The 18,573-nt window shown below is 43.7% G+C and overlaps 2 protein-coding genes across 3 annotated transcripts; both read left to right on the top strand.

The window, feature by feature from the left end:
* The first annotated feature begins 105 nt into the window (after positions 1–105).
* LOC104698168 (serpin B6) lies at positions 106–9,116 on the top strand. Its single transcript, XM_039549495.1, is given in 9 exon segments — positions 106–282; positions 2,490–2,597; positions 2,984–3,161; positions 4,026–4,163; positions 4,783–4,900; positions 5,136–5,278; positions 6,871–7,038; positions 7,959–8,236; positions 8,238–9,116. Coding segments are annotated over 7 exon segments (1,137 nt in total). The 5' UTR covers positions 106–282; positions 2,490–2,597; positions 2,984–2,993; the 3' UTR covers positions 8,362–9,116.
* An 849-nt stretch (positions 9,117–9,965) lies between these two features.
* Positions 9,966–18,573, top strand: SERPINB1 (serpin family B member 1). Of its 2 annotated transcripts, none has more exons than XM_039549494.1 (7): positions 9,966–10,060; positions 11,420–11,595; positions 13,702–13,839; positions 14,642–14,759; positions 15,365–15,507; positions 16,201–16,368; positions 17,030–18,573. In XM_039549494.1, exons 2-7 carry the CDS (start codon positions 11,428–11,430, stop codon positions 17,429–17,431), a joined length of 1,137 nt encoding a protein of 378 aa, XP_039405428.1. In that variant the 5' UTR covers positions 9,966–10,060; positions 11,420–11,427; the 3' UTR covers positions 17,432–18,573. The 2 variants fall into 2 exon arrangements, with proteins under 2 accessions (XP_039405428.1, XP_039405427.1); XM_039549493.1 differs by lacking the exon at positions 9,966–10,060 and adding an exon at positions 10,195–10,288.

Below are 18,573 nucleotides of genomic sequence, written 5' to 3'. Positions count from 1 at the left end.
ACAGACCGGGGGTGTTTTCTGTCAGCTCTGCCACGAGAGGGAGGCAGAGGTGAAAAAACACGGGCCGAGGCCGGCGGAGCTGCAAGGGGAGGGGAGCAGCGGCCAAGACTCACTGAAGCGGCGGGGCCGCCATTTTACGGGGAGGGGCGGCGGCACCTCCCCGTTCCCGGCGGGCAAGGGTGAAGCGCCTCAGGCTCTGCCTAGGTCCCGGGGGGCCGGGTTCCCGTTCTTTCCCTGTGCTTGGCGGCGCTTCCGGGAACAGGGAGCGCGGCGGCCGGCGGGGTGAGTGCGGCGGCCGCGTTGCTGTTGCTGCGTTGTCCTGAAGGTTTTCTACGGGAAGCCTGTGCCTGTGTTTTTTTTGGGTTTTCTTGTTTTGCGTTTTTTTTAAGAAAAGAAGTAGATCTGCATGGTGTTGCTTTTATTGTGTTTCGTGTTTTCTTTTTTTTCTTCCCTCTTTCGTGACATTCCCTAAATACCGCCGCTTCTAGCCAGCTGGAGCCGCGGCGGTGTGCCGGGAGCGCTTCTTAGGGAGCGCCGGGAGCACCGCGGGGATGCACGACTGGGACGTCTGCCATTGGGCCAAGCCCGCGGCGGGGGTGGAGAAGGAACTCTTCGCTCCAGGGCGGGCCAAACCTTTGGCTTCTTGTGCCTCAGCTTGCTGGAACAGTGTCAGGCTGCTCCCCATCTCCCCGCCCCTGCGGAGGCACAGGGGTCAGGAGGCGGGCAGCAGCGGGGCCGTGTCCCACGGTCAGCCCCCCGGAGAGCTGCGATGCCAAGGGCCATCACCAGGAGCTGTCTGCGACCTCGCCCTGCAGGTGTTTTAATACCGCTCCCAACTCTCCAAATCCTAAATGAAGCATTTTCCCTCAACGAAGTCTGCTTTGGTTCAGCAGGTGGGAAAAGGGGTGTCCGTGCCACAGACAGAGCTTTCTTTGTGGAGATGGACACGGCCTGGTGGCCATTGCCCTGAGTTCCCTGTGGGGCTGTGTTTGAAAGAGTTGAGTCTCCTCTGATGCAGCTGACACAACGTCGGGAAGTGTTCTTGTTTGGATCAGTTTGACACTGATCCACACTGTAGTTTTGGTGGGAAGTGTCTCTTGGGCCTCAGGCTGGAGGAGAGCTGCACCCTGCTCTGGTTTCCCCGTGGCGAGGCCCTGCAGTAGCTGTGCTGGTTGATCTACATACGGCATATGGCCTTTTGGTCCATAAAGACTGTCCTGAAGCGCAGGTGTTGACTGCTGAGAATATATGCATCAAATTCAGAGTGGTAGGAACACACAGTGTCTGGGCATGCCAAAACCTCTGTACGAGTGTCTCACCGCTGACTTGCAGAGCATGGGGAGAGCAGAGTGAGGAAGGAGTTGCTGTCAGCAAACCCTCTGACCACTGAGGGCTTTGCAGCAGTATGCAATTGACCAATAAATATGTACTTGTATCATGAGGTTGTTGGTTCCTTAAAGTGTGGTCACTGTGGATTTACTCCAAAACTGTGGATTCCAAACTATGTATTGTCTCTGATGAGAAAGGTGTCTGTACTTATGTTGCTCCTCCTGAGCCGCAGAGAAAGCATAGTTGACTGTGCAGATGTAACTCCTAGCCTTGTGTCCCAGCTGTTGAATATTATTTTTGATTTGGTTGAATGCCTCTGATTTTCAGGCAGTCAGATAGTGTCAGTTGCATCCTTTTGTCTGTAAATTCTTGCCTGTTGTGGAAACTGTACAGACACTTGCTAGGAAATAAGTGCCTGCTCGTGTCACTAATCCTGTGTGTTTTGACCCAGAGGCCAAAAAAACCTTACTGCTAGCAATCTGCAGGTATTGGGACAGTAGGAAAATTCTGGTCTTCATTGTAACCAATGTGAACACTATGTGTCTCCTCTTTATGTTGTGCATAAAGTACTCATTCAGACACAATTGGAGGATTGTTTCCATCAAAGCTTGCTTGTTTTTTGCTTGTATTTTTTTTTAGCTATGGGAGAACAGAAATAGGAGAAAATGCCTACTGCTTATAGTAAAGCTACTAGCAAGAAATTTTCTTGGGTGGAAGAGCATGCAGGTGGAAACTTGCTCTTTTCAACTCTCTGGCTACGATAATGAATCAGTAGTATGAATTAGGTGTTGGTTTTGTATTTGGTAGCAACATGTCAACACTAGGCCCTGCCTAAAGGGAAGAACAAAACACAGAGATAGTAAAAACTATCAGTAGGTATCTTATAATGACATATGATACTTATCTGTGATTAACTCAGTGTTCTAGTAGTTATTGCTCATTTAATAGGTGTGGTGTTGATTCAAATTCACTACTTATAACAGATGTATGTAGAGTATGACAGGCACTGAGCTTATGAATATGTGCATTGCTGCTTTGCAGGCAATAAAATGGAGCTAAAATGAACTTTGATCTTTTTTCTTTGTAATAAAGCAGGAAATTGCAGTCACATGTCATGCTGGCGACATAATTTATTTTTTTTTCTTTCTTTTATATTGTAGGCCATATAACTGCTGACTTCTCCCAGCCTGGCTGATAGGTTTAAAACCCAGTGTGCACACACAGAAGCAAGCTGCAGGTACCACTGAAGGTCTGTAGACTTACAGAAGGTAAGAGTTGGTAATTCTGTCATTCTGCTGTCTATCTTTGGCTCAGGTTGTCCTATAAAAGCAAATTATTTTCTGTGTGAAGTCAAGAGAGACTTCTTTCAGTAAGTCCTGAACAAAATGCTGTTGTGCCTGGCTACCTCAAAAGATATCACACTGTGTGGATATGGGATTGAAATCCAGAAGCAGACTCTAAACTGGTAAAATAAATATGTAGTGTGGGACTTCAGGTGCTTGTGCCACCAAATCAGTCTCCAGTGAGCTGATAATTTTCCAAGCGAGTCATGACATTTGTTGCCTAGTTTCTGCAGGGAAGTGCAAAAGAGAGAAACAAGTTTTTGTATTCCAAAAAAGTTTGATCCGTTCTTGTTCTGTGTTTTATGTCCCAGGCTCAGGAGCATGGAAAGCCTCTGTGCAGCAAACACCACTTTTTCTCTGGAGCTCTTAAGAAAGCTGTGTGAGAAGAAAAGTGGGCAGAATGTGTTCTTTTCGCCACTGAGTATTTCTTCTGCTTTGTCCATGGTTTTGCTGGGTTCAAGAGGTAGCACTGAAGCCCAAATAACAAAGGTAGGTCCAAATAAAGTTGTTGGATGGCATTTGATGGGAGCGTATGAGGAACAGATGTGTCTTACAGTCTGTGCCATGCCCTTGTGCTAAACTGTGATTGTCATTGTAGTCTGAGAGAGCAGAGCCATTCCTCTGGTGGGTGTGTAAGCAGAACCTGTGTCCATTGTTTTTTAGTGTGAGCTTTGTTCATTATGACATGAAGAGGTTCCTGGGTTTTGTTGTGTGGAGGTTTTTGAGACAGATCCTCTTTAATGTGTATTTGGGAGGTACCTGGGATTTATTTATTGGTGTGATCAATTAGTGGCTGCATAAAGTATTTTCTTTTGCTTCCTTGCTTGGGCTTAGTATCACATGATACATGTTCTGAAAATGAAGCTGGCAACTGAAAAAATATTAAAACAATCCCACTGTCTAAATTTCAAACTGGTAACTGCAACCTGATTACCTCCTTTTTAAGAAATTGCTCAGGTAGCAAACACAACTTGGCATGTGTTTTATGCAGGAACTGACAATATTAAGTGCAAAATCAGTCGTTTTGGTTCTGATGTTTGTTTCCTTTGCAAACTGGGAGAGGAGTATAAACCCATGTTTTGTTTCCATTTATATTTATGGAAGTTTCTCAAAAACTTATATTGTTTGCATAATTGGAGAGACTCAAAATCCATCTGGACGCAGTCCTGGAAGCTCTAGGTGTCCCTGCTTGGGCAGGGCTTTGGACCAGCTTGTCCCCACAGGTCCCTTCCCACCTCAGCCATTTTGTGATCCTCTAGTGCTTCCTTGAGGGAAGGAAAATGAGGACTGCTGACTCTGCTGCTCCCAAATTCATTACGTGTACAAGCACTGTGGATGTTTGTCTTTGTGCAGGTGCTTTCTCTGAACAATGCCCAGGATGCTCACAATGGGTATCAATCCCTTCTCTCTGAAATTAATGATCCAAACACCAAATACATCCTGAGAACTGCAAACCGGCTCTATGGAGAAAAGACATTTGAGTTCCTTCCAGTAAGTAGCCATTAAATTTGTGGCCTTTCTTAGGATAATGTACTTGCTACCTCTTTCCTCTAGAGTAGAAAGGCAGCCTTTGGGGTTTGCCTTGCAAGTTTTCTGTGCTGAGAGCCAGGAGTGCAATAGATTCTGCCAGAGCCTGGTGTCAGAACTTGGTGGAGAATCTCCTTTTAGATAACCTGTGATCTGAATATGGCAAAGCAGGGTAAAATCCATGAATTTCTACGCTTGAGGGTTCTGTGTTCCATTCATATAATTGGCTCAGGGACAAATGGCTGATGTATCTCTTAGCAAAACTCTTATAAAGAAACTTAAAAAATCCCATGTCATGTCCCTGAAACCTAAAAGAAAAACAAGAAAAGAAATAGCCACGTTATTTTCATTGAGGTTTAGTAGAAGATTGTAGTAGAGTGTTAAAGCCAATTGATTTAGTAACAATTCCTGGTTCAAAGAAGAGTTCTAAATCCTAGAAGGAACTTGTCAGCCAGAACTTACAAGGCTCGATATGAAGCTGGGGAAAGAAAGGAGGCAGATTTCCTTGGGGAATGTAAGAATCATCTGTGTCTGAATGAGAGTAAATCTCTTGGTGAAAATCTGTTGTGAATGTCCCTGTTAGTCATTTATAGAGTCGAGTGAGAAATCCTACCATGCTGGCCTAGAGCAGACCGACTTCATGCATGCTTGGGAGGATTCCAGGAAACAAATCAATGGCTGGGTAGAGGAAAGGACTGAAGGTGAGTGCTTTGCCAAGTGCCCTGTTGTGTTTAATGGCAGCCACCTCTTGGGTGAGCACCCCTTTCAGGATATAGGATTGTGAATTCAAAGCACCCAAAGGCAGAGCTGTTGCTGTGTGTGGTCCATAATTCTCTTCTCTATTGTGTATGTCTTACAGAGTAGATACTGTCTTGGATAATAATTAGATCCATGTCAACCTATTAAAAGTGTGGGTTTTTCCTTTGTATCATAAAGGTAGAATCCAGAACCTGTTGGCAGAGGGGATTGTGAATTCCCTGACCAGGCTTGTGCTGGTGAATGCCATCTATTTCAAAGGCAGCTGGGAAAAGCAGTTTGGCAAAGAGAGAACCACAGAAAGGCCATTCCGAATTAATAAGGTACGATGTGCTGAAATGCTGACAAGCAAAGTCTGTTCCCCTCAAGTAGTCTGAAATGAACACCTTTAAGAAGAAACTGAATCTTCCAAGCAGGGTTAGCTTGGGTCGGCTGTAAGAGATCCCTTATGCCCCCTTCCTTTCCTATGAACACCCTCTTTGCTGAGTTTCTCTGAACTTTCACATCATTACTAGAAGCTTTAACCTAGGACAAGGACAGGTGTGAAAGCTTGTGAATTGAAGTCTTCTTCAGTCAGAGCTTTCTTGCTGCATTTCTGCCCCTGAGCCAGTCCGAAATAGATGGGGAAAAACAAGTCCTTTTAAGATGTCTGTGCTCTGCAGTCTTGGTTTTAGAAGTAGATCAGTGCTCTTAAGAAGACTTGGCCACTGGCATGGGCAGGCCATGGTTGCCCCTCAGGATCCCCTGCAGCCCTGGCTTGGCCTCCAGGTGTCATTAACAAGAACTGGGAATGTGCCTTCCTTAACTCAGCTGCTTGTAGCAACCACTGTGGAAAATGGAAGCCCTCATGCCTGTCTTGAAACTGTCCCTCCCCAATGGTGAAATAAATCCAAGACTGCTTTAAGGTGCCACTAGCACTTTTTAAATGAGGGAGTGTTTCTGGTCACCCCATATTCTCTACAAGAGCAGTTCAGAGACTGCTGGACTGACTCAGTTCCTGATGCTCTGTCCTCAATGAACAATTGGAAATCGAGGTGTAAGCTGAAGTCTTAAGCTAGTTATTTTACATCCTGTTCTGTAACAAGGAGTTACTCTGACATCCCAGGAACCTTTCCAATATCCTGTGAAATTATTTCTGTGACTCTTGCACTTCTTATGACTCGCTGGATGATTTTCTTTTTCTGTGTGGCTTTTCTTTTGCTTATTGATCCTTTTTATGTGTCAGTGCTGCTGCAAAATAATTTCTGCCATATTCTCTCTGGGCATTATTCCAATGAGCATTACTTCAATAACAGAAATTACTTAATCTCATGAAGGTAAGGGAGAAAGCAGTGAAACTGAAAAGAAGGGAAATAATGATGCAAACAGTAGTAGCTGATGCTCCATGTGGAAATGGAGTAAGATAGCAGAGAATGCAAATAAGAATAAATTCTCTCCCCTTCTTAGTATCCTTATAACTTTTAAGAATTCAAAACAACACTCTCACTTTCTTGGTAGTTTTAGTAGATACATTTAAAAATATTTTAAGTCTTTGTTGTAGCGCTTGGAACCGCATGGGCTAAAAATGAAAACCCATGCATTGAAGTGACTTATTAATTTACAGCAAAGAACATAGCCCCTACTTCCTACCAGCTCAGTTTAGTGTTTGTCACTAGCTGTTAAGTGAACAAAAGGGCAAGGACACGTATTTGCCTTAAAGGAATTCCTCAAAGACATTTCTACATTAGTAATTAAAAATGAAATCTCAGGGATTTTTGGTTATTTTTAAAAGACAGTGTGGTGTCTGCGGTCTGTGGTGTGTGATCAGTTGTCTTTGGTCAAATCCTAAAAAGCCTTGAGTAACAGGCTGCCTGCTTCGTAGTTTGAGACCAGCAGAGTAGCTCAGCACTAACTGTTGACCTCTCTGTATTTCTAGAATGAAACCAGACCTGTGCAGATGATGTTCAAGAAGGACACATTTAACATGACCTATATTGGGGACTTCCAGACCAAAATCCTTGAGCTCCCTTATGTGGGTAATGAATTGAGCATGATCATCCTGCTCCCTGATGCAATCCAGGATGGATCCACAGGCTTGGAAAGAGTAAGTTGTTGAGCTGAGTGCAAAGACAGCCTGAATCCTTCCAGGGAAGAAGGTCTGCTGTTGCACAGAGACCTGCAGTTCAGTTCCAGAGGGATTGTGTCCCTGGTGCCAGCAGAAATGTCCCTCTCCTCCCTGTCCCCAAAGTGACTGCCCCTCTGTGTGTCAGTGCTGCTCAGGCTGTGTGCTGCTGCCTTAGCCAGAGGCTCTGGAAGAAGAGCTGGTGCTGCTCAGGAGCAGAGGTCAGCTGTGGCTGTGGTGAAGGCAGAGTCTGGTGATGATGGAGTGTGGGGAGGGGGCTTTTGGGTGGGCTCTTTGGAAGTCTGGTGGCTTGTCCTGTAGATCTTCTGTGCTGAGCAGCTGGCAGGTGGTGTGTGGCTCAGTGCCTGGAAGGATGCTCACAGGAAAGGTCAGGATCTCTTTTGTGGTGAGGGTAGGATACAAGTGTGGGCTCTTTGGCACTCTGGACAAGGAGTGTATTAAAGTTTTCTAGCACTGACTGCAACGGGCCTTGCGAGCAGACTGTTTTCATGATGCTGTTGACTGACCTGAAGAATGAATCTTTGGTAAAGAGATAGAACAACTAGGTTTTGTTTCTTTGCGTCCTTGTTAGCTGTTCCTCTGTGCCTTTCTTTCCCATAAGTAAAAATAAAAAACCCCCAAACAATCTAACATGTTCTGTAGAAGTAAGCCTGACATGGAGGTGATCGTACCTACCAAAAAAACATTTGGTAATGATCTTGGTGGGGCCCGTATTCTCAAGTGACAAGTATAACTTGCAGTTTTGGCTTGAGACACACTAACCCTGCTAAAAAAGATGCATGTTATGGACTGTGTAAACAAACCCCATAAGCACTTCTTTTGCTTGTGTAAGACTGATTCAATTCCCAATGTAATTAAGTAAATTTGGGATTTTTCTTCAGCTGGAAAGAGAACTTACATATGAGAAGCTAACAGATTGGATCAATCCTGAAATGATGGACTCTACAGAGGTGAGGGTGTCTTTACCCAGATTTAAACTGGAAGAAAGTTATGATCTGAAACCCCTTCTGAGCAGCATGGGAATGCCTGATGCATTTGCCTTGGGGAAGGCAGACTTCTCGGGAATCTCATCTGGCAACGAGCTGGTGCTCTCTGAAGTGGTTCACAAGTCCTTTGTGGAAGTCAATGAAGAAGGCACTGAAGCGGCTGCTGCCACGGCTGGTCGCTAATTTGCGCTGTGCGATGATCGTTCCAGAATTTACTGCTGATCATCCCTTCCTCTTCTTCATCCGGCACAACAAAACTTCCAGCATTCTGTTCTGTGGCAGATTTTGCTGTCCCTAAAGAGGAGATGTCTTGGCAGCATAGGTGCCATCACACAATAAATTTACATTTCCCTGGCACAAGGTGACTGCTTTTGCACTAATTGTCTCTTTCAGCCGTGCCTGAACCCTCTTCTGTGCTCTTGATCTTGGGCTTGGCAGGAATAACAGAGCTGCTTAGACAAGCACAGCACCTTTCATGTCCTACCCCTCCTGCCCCTGCACCTGGGTGCAGAGGTCTCCAGGTTCTTGCTGACACAAGAGCCATCCCCCTTGTTCTCTGAGTGCTTCCTCTGTGCTTGACTTCACTTTTGGTGTGCAGCAGGCAGAGTCAGGCAGTGAGAGCCCATGGGAGAGAAGAAGTTACTTTTGCTTGTGACAAGGCTGGAGCACATTTGCAGCTGCCCTCCCCTCTTACCTTCCAGACTCATCCATTGAGTGCCTTGGTACATTCCCTGGAGCTGAAAGGAGTGTTTGGCAGCCTGTTCCAGGTGTTGCTGAGCATCCTGCCTAGCTGTGGTTTTTTTGTCTAGTAACTGGAGAAGCACTTAGGGAAAAATGTTTTTGCAGCCTATGTCCTTATAGGGTATTTATGGGGTGAGAACCATCACCACAGAAGATCCTTAGTTCATTACCTGTCACCTGGTTCTGGTCCTTTAACAAAGAATATAGTTTAACTGTAGAATACCAAAGACAAAGCTGAAACAGCTTTCCTAACACAAGGATGTTTTTTGCCCTTTCTGTTTTTTGAATAATAAAAGAACTCTAATTGCTGTAGTGGTCTGTTTCTTTTTTCCACAATAAATAGTACATTTTTTAACCAGTTTCTGAAATCTGAATTATTTCTTGTAATACCCGCTTCTATGTAGGTTGTTTGGAATTCATCACTAAACACAAGATTTTTCTGGGTAGTGAAACCCAAGGTGCTTACTTGGGTTGCCATACATTAGTGGTTGGCCTTGAAAGGATTTATAGCAAGTGGCTCCCTAGATAATAGGGGTTTTTTTGGGCAGAACTGCAATGCTTCCTCTTGGATTCTTGCACAGCTTCAAAGCAAGGCTTGATAGACATTACCCAAAAGGTGGTAGATGGGCATATCCTTTATTCAGCACACAGTAACCCAGCTGTCTCAGGTGAAGCAAATAAAAGCAGTATTTGCAGGGGAGAGGAGTGAGACCCAACACGTCTGTCACCAGGATGCATGCCGTACAGTCCCGTTAAAGGGCTGATGCTATACACCTGAAACCAATACGGGTAGTATTGGTGGGGACGTCCTGGGAGCCAGACCGAGGGCTGATGGAGAACAAAGATCGCGATACACCAAAGAAAACTCTCCATGCAGTTACTTTCTTTGGAATGAAAAAACCAAGCGAAATAACTTTATAAAAGATGAGTGTAAATAGAGACACAGGGTCGAAAGGCAGAGACAAGCCTCCCTAGGCAGCCGGCGTGTCCTTGTCCCAGGGTCTAAAACACCTGGATCTCTTACCGCTGGCTCAAGGTGGGGGTTGTTGGTTAATTCCACTCCCTAAACTCCCTCGTCTCTCAGCCGGGAAACCGGGGACACCCGGACGGGAGTGGCCGCAGGTAACACCTGCCGTCCCGCCCCTGTCCCGCCCCCCGGCCCGGCGGGGTCCCCGCGGGTGACAGCGCGGTGTCACTGCGCAGCTCGGCTCCTTCCGATCCATCCCATCCCGCCCCGCTCTCCGCTGCCCTGGCAGGTAGGCGGCCAAGCGGCCCTTGGCTGCGCTGGGGCTCCGCGGGGCTGTCCCCGCCCCTGCCCCCGGGACATCCTACGGGAAAGGGGCGGTAACGGGAACAGAAGGGGAAATTCTTCCTCGCCCCCTCAGCGGCGGGGTCTGCGCGGGGTGGGGGGCGCTTCTCGGGCACCGGGGGTGGGCACTGTCCAGCAGCTGGTTTGGGTGAAATGCTTGCGCAGCGACGTGTAGGTAAGCGAAAGTGAAAGCACGCCTTGGGGCTTGGGTTTGGATATTTTTAGGGATGTTGGTGGGCTTTCTTTAGCCTATAGCTCGATAAGAACGTCGCAAAGCTGCCGGGTGTTTATCTGTCTGGCACGGAGGAAGCCCATAGTGGTATTTTGCAATTGCTGTAGAAAGACTGTGCAGGAAACACCCAAATTTTGGTGTAAACTCCTCCACTCAGCTGGCTCCGGAGAAGAAAAAAACAAGAGTCCGGCTGCAAGCAAGCACAGAGCAGCCGGAATCTGAGCTGGGCGAGCAGGAAGGTTGCACAGCATCCTGCGGTACCGCCACTGCCCTTGGGTGGGGTTTTGTGCCTGACCCGGCCCTTGCACCTTTCACCCTTCTCCAAGGGCCTGCTCTTGAGCATCTCCCCAAAATGCATCGCTGCTCCGTGTCAGCCCTGAGGCTTTGCCTGTTCTGCGCTTCGCTTGTGTCCTCGCCGGTCGGTGGGTCACCCGCAGCTCCCAGAGCCCCGGGCTCCCGCCCGTGTCCCGATGGTCCCGGATGCGGCAGGCAGGCAGCTCCAGTGCTCTCGGCGGCGCAGGCGGGGACAGCCGTACCCTCCGCTGCTGAAAGTCAGCGAGTACCCAAGTCTTTGGCGGGGTTGACACAGCTCAGGGACATGGGGTTTGTGCCATGAAGACGGGCAGGTTGTTGAGAGGCGTCTGAGTGTCCCTGAGCAGATATTTTGAATGTCCTGTGTGCAGGATGCAGGTAGAGGAGCAGAGGGAATGCTGCAGAAGGAGAACCTTGATGGGTCCTGGGTCTGTGAGGCTGAGGGACTTTTGCAGTCTTACCAGCACATATAGTTCCAATTCCAGACCTGCAGGCAGGAATTTTTTTAAAAATAATGTCTTTAAAGTTAGTATGATAAAGAAGGTTGGAATATACAATTACCATGGAGAAAATCCCCTGCTTTTTCAATGTGACTGGTTTTTTTTTTTTAAAAGAATAAGGTGCACTGATAATGATATTCTTGCTGTTTCTGTAAGCAGCTGCATCCAGTTTAATCCAGTCTTTACTGTGTGAATCACACAAGGTTAGACAAGATGTTTGAAGATTGTTTCCCAGGTCCTTATCAAATGTTTTATTTTTCAGCTATAACCATGGAGAACCTGTCTACTGCCAACAGCAGATTTGCACTTGATCTGCTCAGAAGGTTTAGTGAGGCCAACCCAACAGGAAATGTCTTCTTTTCTCCTGTCAGTATCTCTGCTGCTCTGGCCATGGTCCTTTTAGGGGCCAAAGGTAACACAGAAGCCCAGGTGTTGAAGGTTAGTAAAATAAAAGGGTCATTAATTTAATATTTTATTTACATTTAAAATGGTTGTGTTTTAGAAGAGGAAAGATGAAATGAGGGTATTTTTATGTGATCAGAACAGGATTTCTGTCATGCACACTGAGTCTTCCTCACACTCTGCAGTTAATCACCCTCTGCCTACCCTGCTCCAGAGCCCTCTGCCTGTATTTTTTATGGCCTTTGTTGCTCATTTAATTTCCCTTGTTAATTCTTGAAGGAGAAAACGAATTGCATTAGTCAGTCTCCTTTCAAATTGATCATAATTTCCAGCAGCAAGGCTTTGTGAGTTTTCATGAGACATTTTGACAAACTATTACTTCATAACACAAGATCACCAATGGTGTGCTCATTGTTAGTAATTCTGTGTGTTTTGTAAAAAATCGATGGTGTTATAGATATTAAGTGTAACAATTATGATGATACATGGTGATGCTACCTAAGTATCAATCTCTTACTATCAGCCAGGCACTCAGGTATCTTGAAGGAGCTCAGCCTGCATGGTTATCCTTATCATAGCCTTAGGTTGAGCAGGACAGTTTAAAAAAAACTCCTTACAAATTGCAAAAATGGTGCATATAGGAGTGTGCCATTTTCCCCTGAAACCTCTGTCATGGAAGGGACTCAGTCATTGTTATTTTTGCACCCTCACCAGGCTACCGCCTGTAAAAGGGCGTATGAGTCTGCTCCTTGCAGTCATCATTGTGAGCTTGCCTATGAACAATTTCACCTTTGTATTCTGGACTTTAGGAGGAACTCTTTTATACTGTTGAGTGTTGCTGTGCTTACTCAATAAAATTACTTTCCCACTACTTGTTCAAACAGACTTTGAACATATTTCATGTAATCAGACTGACAGCCCCACCTAGGATAAACCTACTGACAGCAGAAATCATGCAAAATCAACTTGGGGGGGGAAATAAATGTCTTTCAACACAGTCACCCTCAGCAGGACGTGTTCCTGTACCATAGTACTTCACTTATGAACACAGTGCTAATTAAAGAGGCAGCAATTAGTAACTGTCGAGAGCTATTTGCAAGCACAGAGGAATTTGTTTCCGGGATCATGATGCTATTGTAAGGTTGCCTCCGTGATGTTCCTGCTCAGCCATTCATCTGTGCAGCACAGCTTGCACTGAGGTGGTCAGCAAGGCCTGAGCAAAAACCCAGTGAGAGAAAGGGAAGGCTTTCCTTTGAATCCAATGACTGCTTCACAGCAGTCTTCCCTACTGGGAAATGCATGGGTTAAGTTTGAGTGTGAATGTTCCTTCTTTGGTGTAGCCTTCCCTGTCTATGAGGTCTGGCAGCTTCTGCTGTCATATCTATAAGCCTTGGCCAGCCAGCTTGCCTCTGGAAAAGGAGGTACTGGTAAAGAGAAATTGCAGAAATGTGTTTGATTTAAAGCTAATACTTTCTTAATACATATATATTTATATGTAAAAAAGTATCTATGGAGTATATATGTATTTATGGAATTATATTTTCATAAAATTATAAAAGATTCTTGCTCTAAGTTTTCTTAATACCTCACCTGTGTTAGTAGATTGTATATTCTGAAAATATACAACCCCAGGTTCCCTTGGGCCAAAGGGGGAACCAAGAAAGCAAAGGAGTCTCCATGGCATCATGTCTTTTTGATTCCTCACCTGGGAATGAGTTCTTGGGTCCAGTGGCCCACAGAGGAGAGGCCCACAGAAATGCAGACAGGACTGTTACTTTTGGTACCTTTTATGTCTCCAGAATGAAAGAAAGACAGTGAAAATGATGTATCAGAAATTAAATTTTGGGTACATCCCCGAAGAGTTGTGATCAAGAAGGGTTGTGATCAGGAGCTTCATCTGTGATCGTGTACAAACCAGGAGCACAATACAGGTGGCTGACAGGGGCAGCGTAGCACCCAGGGACAGTTTGATTCATTCTTTGAGATTTACAGAAGTCTCTAAGCAGCTTCCAGCCTTTTCCTTTCTCTTTCTTCAGCCTACCTACTGGATCCTGCCCTGCTGCATCAGACCTGCCCTGCAGAGACACCCTATGTTCTTTTAAGGCAATATTAACAGCAGCTAGTTCATTTCTTTTATTTCAGACACTTCATCTTGACAAAGTTGAAGATGTTCATTCAAGATTCCAGGCTCTGGCTATGGATATAAACAGAAGCAATGCTCCCTATCTCTTGCGGCTGGCCAGCCGGCTCTTTGGAGAGAAGTCCTACAGCTTTCTGCCGGTACAGTGGTGCACATCAGGATGGCACGTGGTGGCACCTGGGGGGAAAATGCAGCTACTTGAGTATTTATGAAGTAGAACTATTGCCAGGCGTATTTCTAAACATTACTGGGCAGTTGACAAGAGTATTTCGTACTTGCCCTGTGCATTTCCATAGCTGTGGGTATCTGTGCCTCTCAGCTAAAGGGTGTAACACAGCAAACCCTTTTCTTTTCTTGTTCACTTCTGCTGTGCTTGGCCTCAAGAGAAGAATTTTCGTCTATGTTCTTAACTTACAGTGACTATCATAACATCCCACTCTGTTGCAACCAGCTTTTTAGGTTGCAGCCATTTCTGTTCCTGTTGCAATCAGCTTTTTAGGATTTTCATTGGAGTAGTACCACATCACTTAGATATTTTGGAAAATGTTATGTATTTGGGAGGGCATATCCAATATGTTTTAACAACATGCCTCTTCACCAGTGAATTATAACTTTGTGTGCACATAAGTTGATATTTTTGTCCCCCCTTCAGCTATTTTGGAGAGTTTTCTTTTATCCTAGCTGTGCTTGAGCACAGGAGCCTGTTTCAGGAGAATGATAGGTAAATATTGCGCATCCCATCAGCTCTAGACATGGCTGGTGTACTATGAGGCTTACTCTAAGAGCGGGGAAAAAACCTGTTAACTTCAGAAACCCCCACGCAACACTGTTAGAGCCCCACCTCAGAGCAGGTGACAATCTGCGTACACTTTATCCACCTCATAATTAGATGTTTTCTTACCTGCATGCAGTGAAAGCTATTCTTATCATTCCAAAATCTAGGATTTCCTGACTAATACACAGAAATTATATGGAGCTGATTTGGCTACAGTTGATTTCCTTCAGGCTTGTGATAAAGCCAGGAAAGAAATTAACCAGTGGGTCGAGGAGAAAACTGAAGGTAAACTACCTTTTTGTTAATAACCAGCAGTGTTTCGTATCTTGGGAGCAGGAATGGGCTTTATTCTCTTCTGTCTTTACAACAGCTTAATTCTGCCCTGGGATATTCATTTGATGCATGGACAGAACCAGAAATTACCTAGGCAAGGCATTTAAACAGTTCCATGAGTCCTGAGAGTTTTCCATTTTGTTTTTCTGTTCAAGCCATGAGTGCAGGAGAGATGCCTAAACATGGAGTTGTACTCATGAGCTGGAGAATTTGTTTAAGTCAGTCCTGGTCCATATTGTATATATATTTCTAAATTCAGTATTCCTTAATGTGGGTGTTCTGTAGTTCTTGTATGACAAGTAGATGAGTTGCACGTGAAAGTTTAAACTAACAATATTACATTTCCAACAAATCACTGTATATCAACAGTTATAGTGGTGTGTACTATTAAAAAGCATGGTGAAGTAGAGGGGCAGGTATTGAAATACATGTTATTACAGGTAGAGATTAGTTTTATATTTTAGTATTTCTGTGGTATCCATTTCTCTATGTATGTTTTATATGCCATCAACTTATTACATGATTTTGTTATGACTTTTTTTCTGTTGTCTCTGAAGGCAAAATCCCTGATCTGCTGTCTGAAGGCTCAGTTGATAGCATGACCAAGCTGGTACTGGTGAATGCTATTTATTTCAAAGCGAACTGGGCAGAGAAATTTCAAGAAGCTGACACCACTGATGCACCATTTCGGTTAAATAAGGTAATACAGATATGTCTTGGTAAGATACATGTAATGGAGAGGTCAGATAATATGGGTAGTAACATGAAGCTTTGCTTACAGATAAAATAATTAAGAAATACAAAGTCATTTATGAATATTTTAATTATTTTTTATGGATTTTAGTATTTTTCTGTATTCAGCAAGCTATTTGTTGTCTCACTTACTGGAATAGTATCAGGGACAATTCTCACCTATAGATTAGGACTTAGTGATATTTCTGTCTGCAGTAGATCATCAGCTAAGAACTGTGTCTGTGATGCTAGGTAAGCAGTATTAAAATGATGACATTTTGATTAAGCCCCATCTTCTTGTTCTATATTATGTTTATGTTATTAGATTTACAAGTTACTGTATGCAATCTTCTGCTTTATGCTAAACAGAGTTGATGTTTGTTGGCTTAACATTTTCATTTTTGGGCACAGCAATTTGAAGAAACTGTTTCAGTTTCTGTGAGGACTGTGCTATAGAAGCCAAAGGAGAGACAAATAATACAAACACGTTATTTCTTCAGAAGAAACTCTTATTAAACAGGGAGTCAGAAGTCTGAAAAAAGCAGTTCTATAATGGAGGAAAAGTGTTTACAAAAATGCAGTTTTAACTTAATTGTTTCCTATCAGTTCTTCAAATGAGTATTTCCTTAACTGTTACTTTTGGTGCCTTTTATCCATCCAGAATGAAAGAAGGACAGTAAAAATGATGTATCAGAAAAAGAAATTTAATTTTGGGTACATCCCTGAGGAGAAGATCCGTGTTTTAGAGCTGCCTTACGATGGAAGAGAACTTAGTATGATCATCCTCTTACCTGATGACACTGAAGAGGACTCCACTGGACTGCAGAAGGTGACCCATCTAAGCTAATGCAGTTGTTCAATGTTCTTAAGTTCAGCCTTTCAAAATTAAAGCCTTGATGAACCCATGTTCTCAGAGCACCAGATCTATCAAGTGTATTTTTAGACAACTCTCTACTAGTAGAGCAATAAAGAAAAAATGGGTGTACTGCATCAGGAAGAGAAGTTGTGTTCTGATTTTTTAGCTTGTGTTCATGTGTCTTCTCTTTCAGTAGCTTTGAAAGTCTTTATTTTCTTAACTGTGAAGTAGTGAGACTGTTTTCCATTAAACGGCCAGCTTCTTTGAGCTCTCTGATTATGAGTTTTGTTACTTGTTTTTAATTAGGTAATTCCATTCAAGTAGATTAAACAGTAAGAAGACTGGGTTGCTGTCGGTGCAAGTTTTTCCCTTCTGTACACTGCAGCAAGAAGGAAATGTCTTTGTAAAGTATTATTTTGCATTACTTTGTAAAGTAAAAACTGCACTGACTCCACTTAATTTTAATAGTATTTTTTTGATCTCTATTTAGCTATCAAAGATACGGGTAAGTTCACTTTTGTATAGCTGCTTTACCATTTTAAAATAGTGTTCTATAAATAAAACCTCATAAATGTTACTGAAAATGAAATACTACACTGGTGATAAGTCATGATCTCTGTCCTTTGAATTCTAGATGGAAAAGCAGCTTACCTCAGAGAAGCTCCAGGAATGGACACGTCCAGAGCATCTGTATTCCGCTGACGTTCATGTGCGTTTGCCAAAGTTTAAGCTGGAAGAAAGCTATGACCTTAAATCAGATTTAGCTGCTATGGGCTTGCTGGATGTATTTGACAGTGGCAAGGCTGACTTGTCAGGAATGTCAGGGGCACGTGACCTCTTCCTCTCTGAAGTTGTCCACAAGGCTTTTGTGGAAGTGAACGAGGAAGGTACAGAAGCTGCAGCTGCGACTGCTGGCATTGCTATGCTCTGCATGGTCATAGAAGAGGATTTCAACGCTGACCATCCTTTCCTTTTCTTTATTCGCCACAACCCAACACAAAACATACTTTTCTTGGGCAGATATGCTTCCCCATAAAAGAAAACTTAGCATTTGCAGCATTGGTAATGAAAGCTTTGTTCCTGATTGAGTTAATCCTCCTGTCATGGGTTCCTAGTAACTTGACTGAGATTCTGCCTTTCCCATTAAAACAACCCTGGCGAAATGGAGGAGTAATTTATTTTTTTTTTCTTGAGATTGACATAATTTTTAATTAAACAAGGAAAATATTGACTGTAGGCAGAAGAAATATTGGAGCAGAAATAAATTTTCTTGGGAGAAATGCATGTCTCTTAAAGCACAGGATCACCCTTTATGCATCCTCACATGGGTTATTCTGTGTTGACAGCTCCCTGTTGCGATACCAGTCACTCCTTAATAATCCAGGCACTCCTTATGCACATATACTAGGTTGTTCTTACAAAACTATTCCTCTCCTAAAATCTTGCTTTACAAAAATACTGTAATAAAATCATTCTAGGCACCAAAAGGCATGTCTTGAACAGCTGAGTTTACCCAGTTCTGTCGTGAAATAGAAGGTCAGATAACATTTGTTTAGAGACATCTATTAATAGAGAAAGGATTAAGCTATTTAAACAAAAGTAACCCCTTGAAGTTAGTAGCCAGAAAACTTGCAACACAGCTTTTGAATGAAAAGGGAAAAAATAAGTAAGAACTTTAGGTGAGATGTTTAAAGAGGATTTTTAAAATTTAGACTGGTGCCATTCTAGTTACTGAAAACATGAACATTTTTCAGGGATTAGAGGTTTTGGGTGCCTTTTCAAAAGTTCAGAAACTGTCAATATGACATTAGATTCTGACCAGAAGCTATATCATTCCCAAAAGATATTTTAGCTTCCCAGAGGATGACTGGGCGTGATCTGCAAGAACTATCTGATGTGCTTCTTTATTTACAAGGATTCTACATTTACTGAGCTGACTTCTACTGCCTCTTTATGCTCAAATCTCTGGTACTGTACCACAGCCTTATTCCTGGGAGCCAGTGTAATTACATACTGTTGTGTTCTGTGTTTATTTTTGGAGGTTATTTGCTTGTTATCTTGGGTACTGTAACATTTACGTGTACAACCTCAGCTCAGAGTGGGACACAATAATTTATATAATTGCAAAGTGTATTTTAATCTTGTCTTTAAGCAAGAAATAAAAGTCTTCTACTTAAA

This window comes from Corvus cornix, chromosome 2, assembly GCF_000738735.6.
Source record: "Corvus cornix cornix isolate S_Up_H32 chromosome 2, ASM73873v5, whole genome shotgun sequence".
Classification (NCBI taxonomy): Eukaryota; Metazoa; Chordata; class Aves; order Passeriformes; family Corvidae; genus Corvus; species Corvus cornix.
Note: the sequence above shows the minus strand (reverse complement) of the source record. Positions and strands in the feature narration are given on the sequence as shown.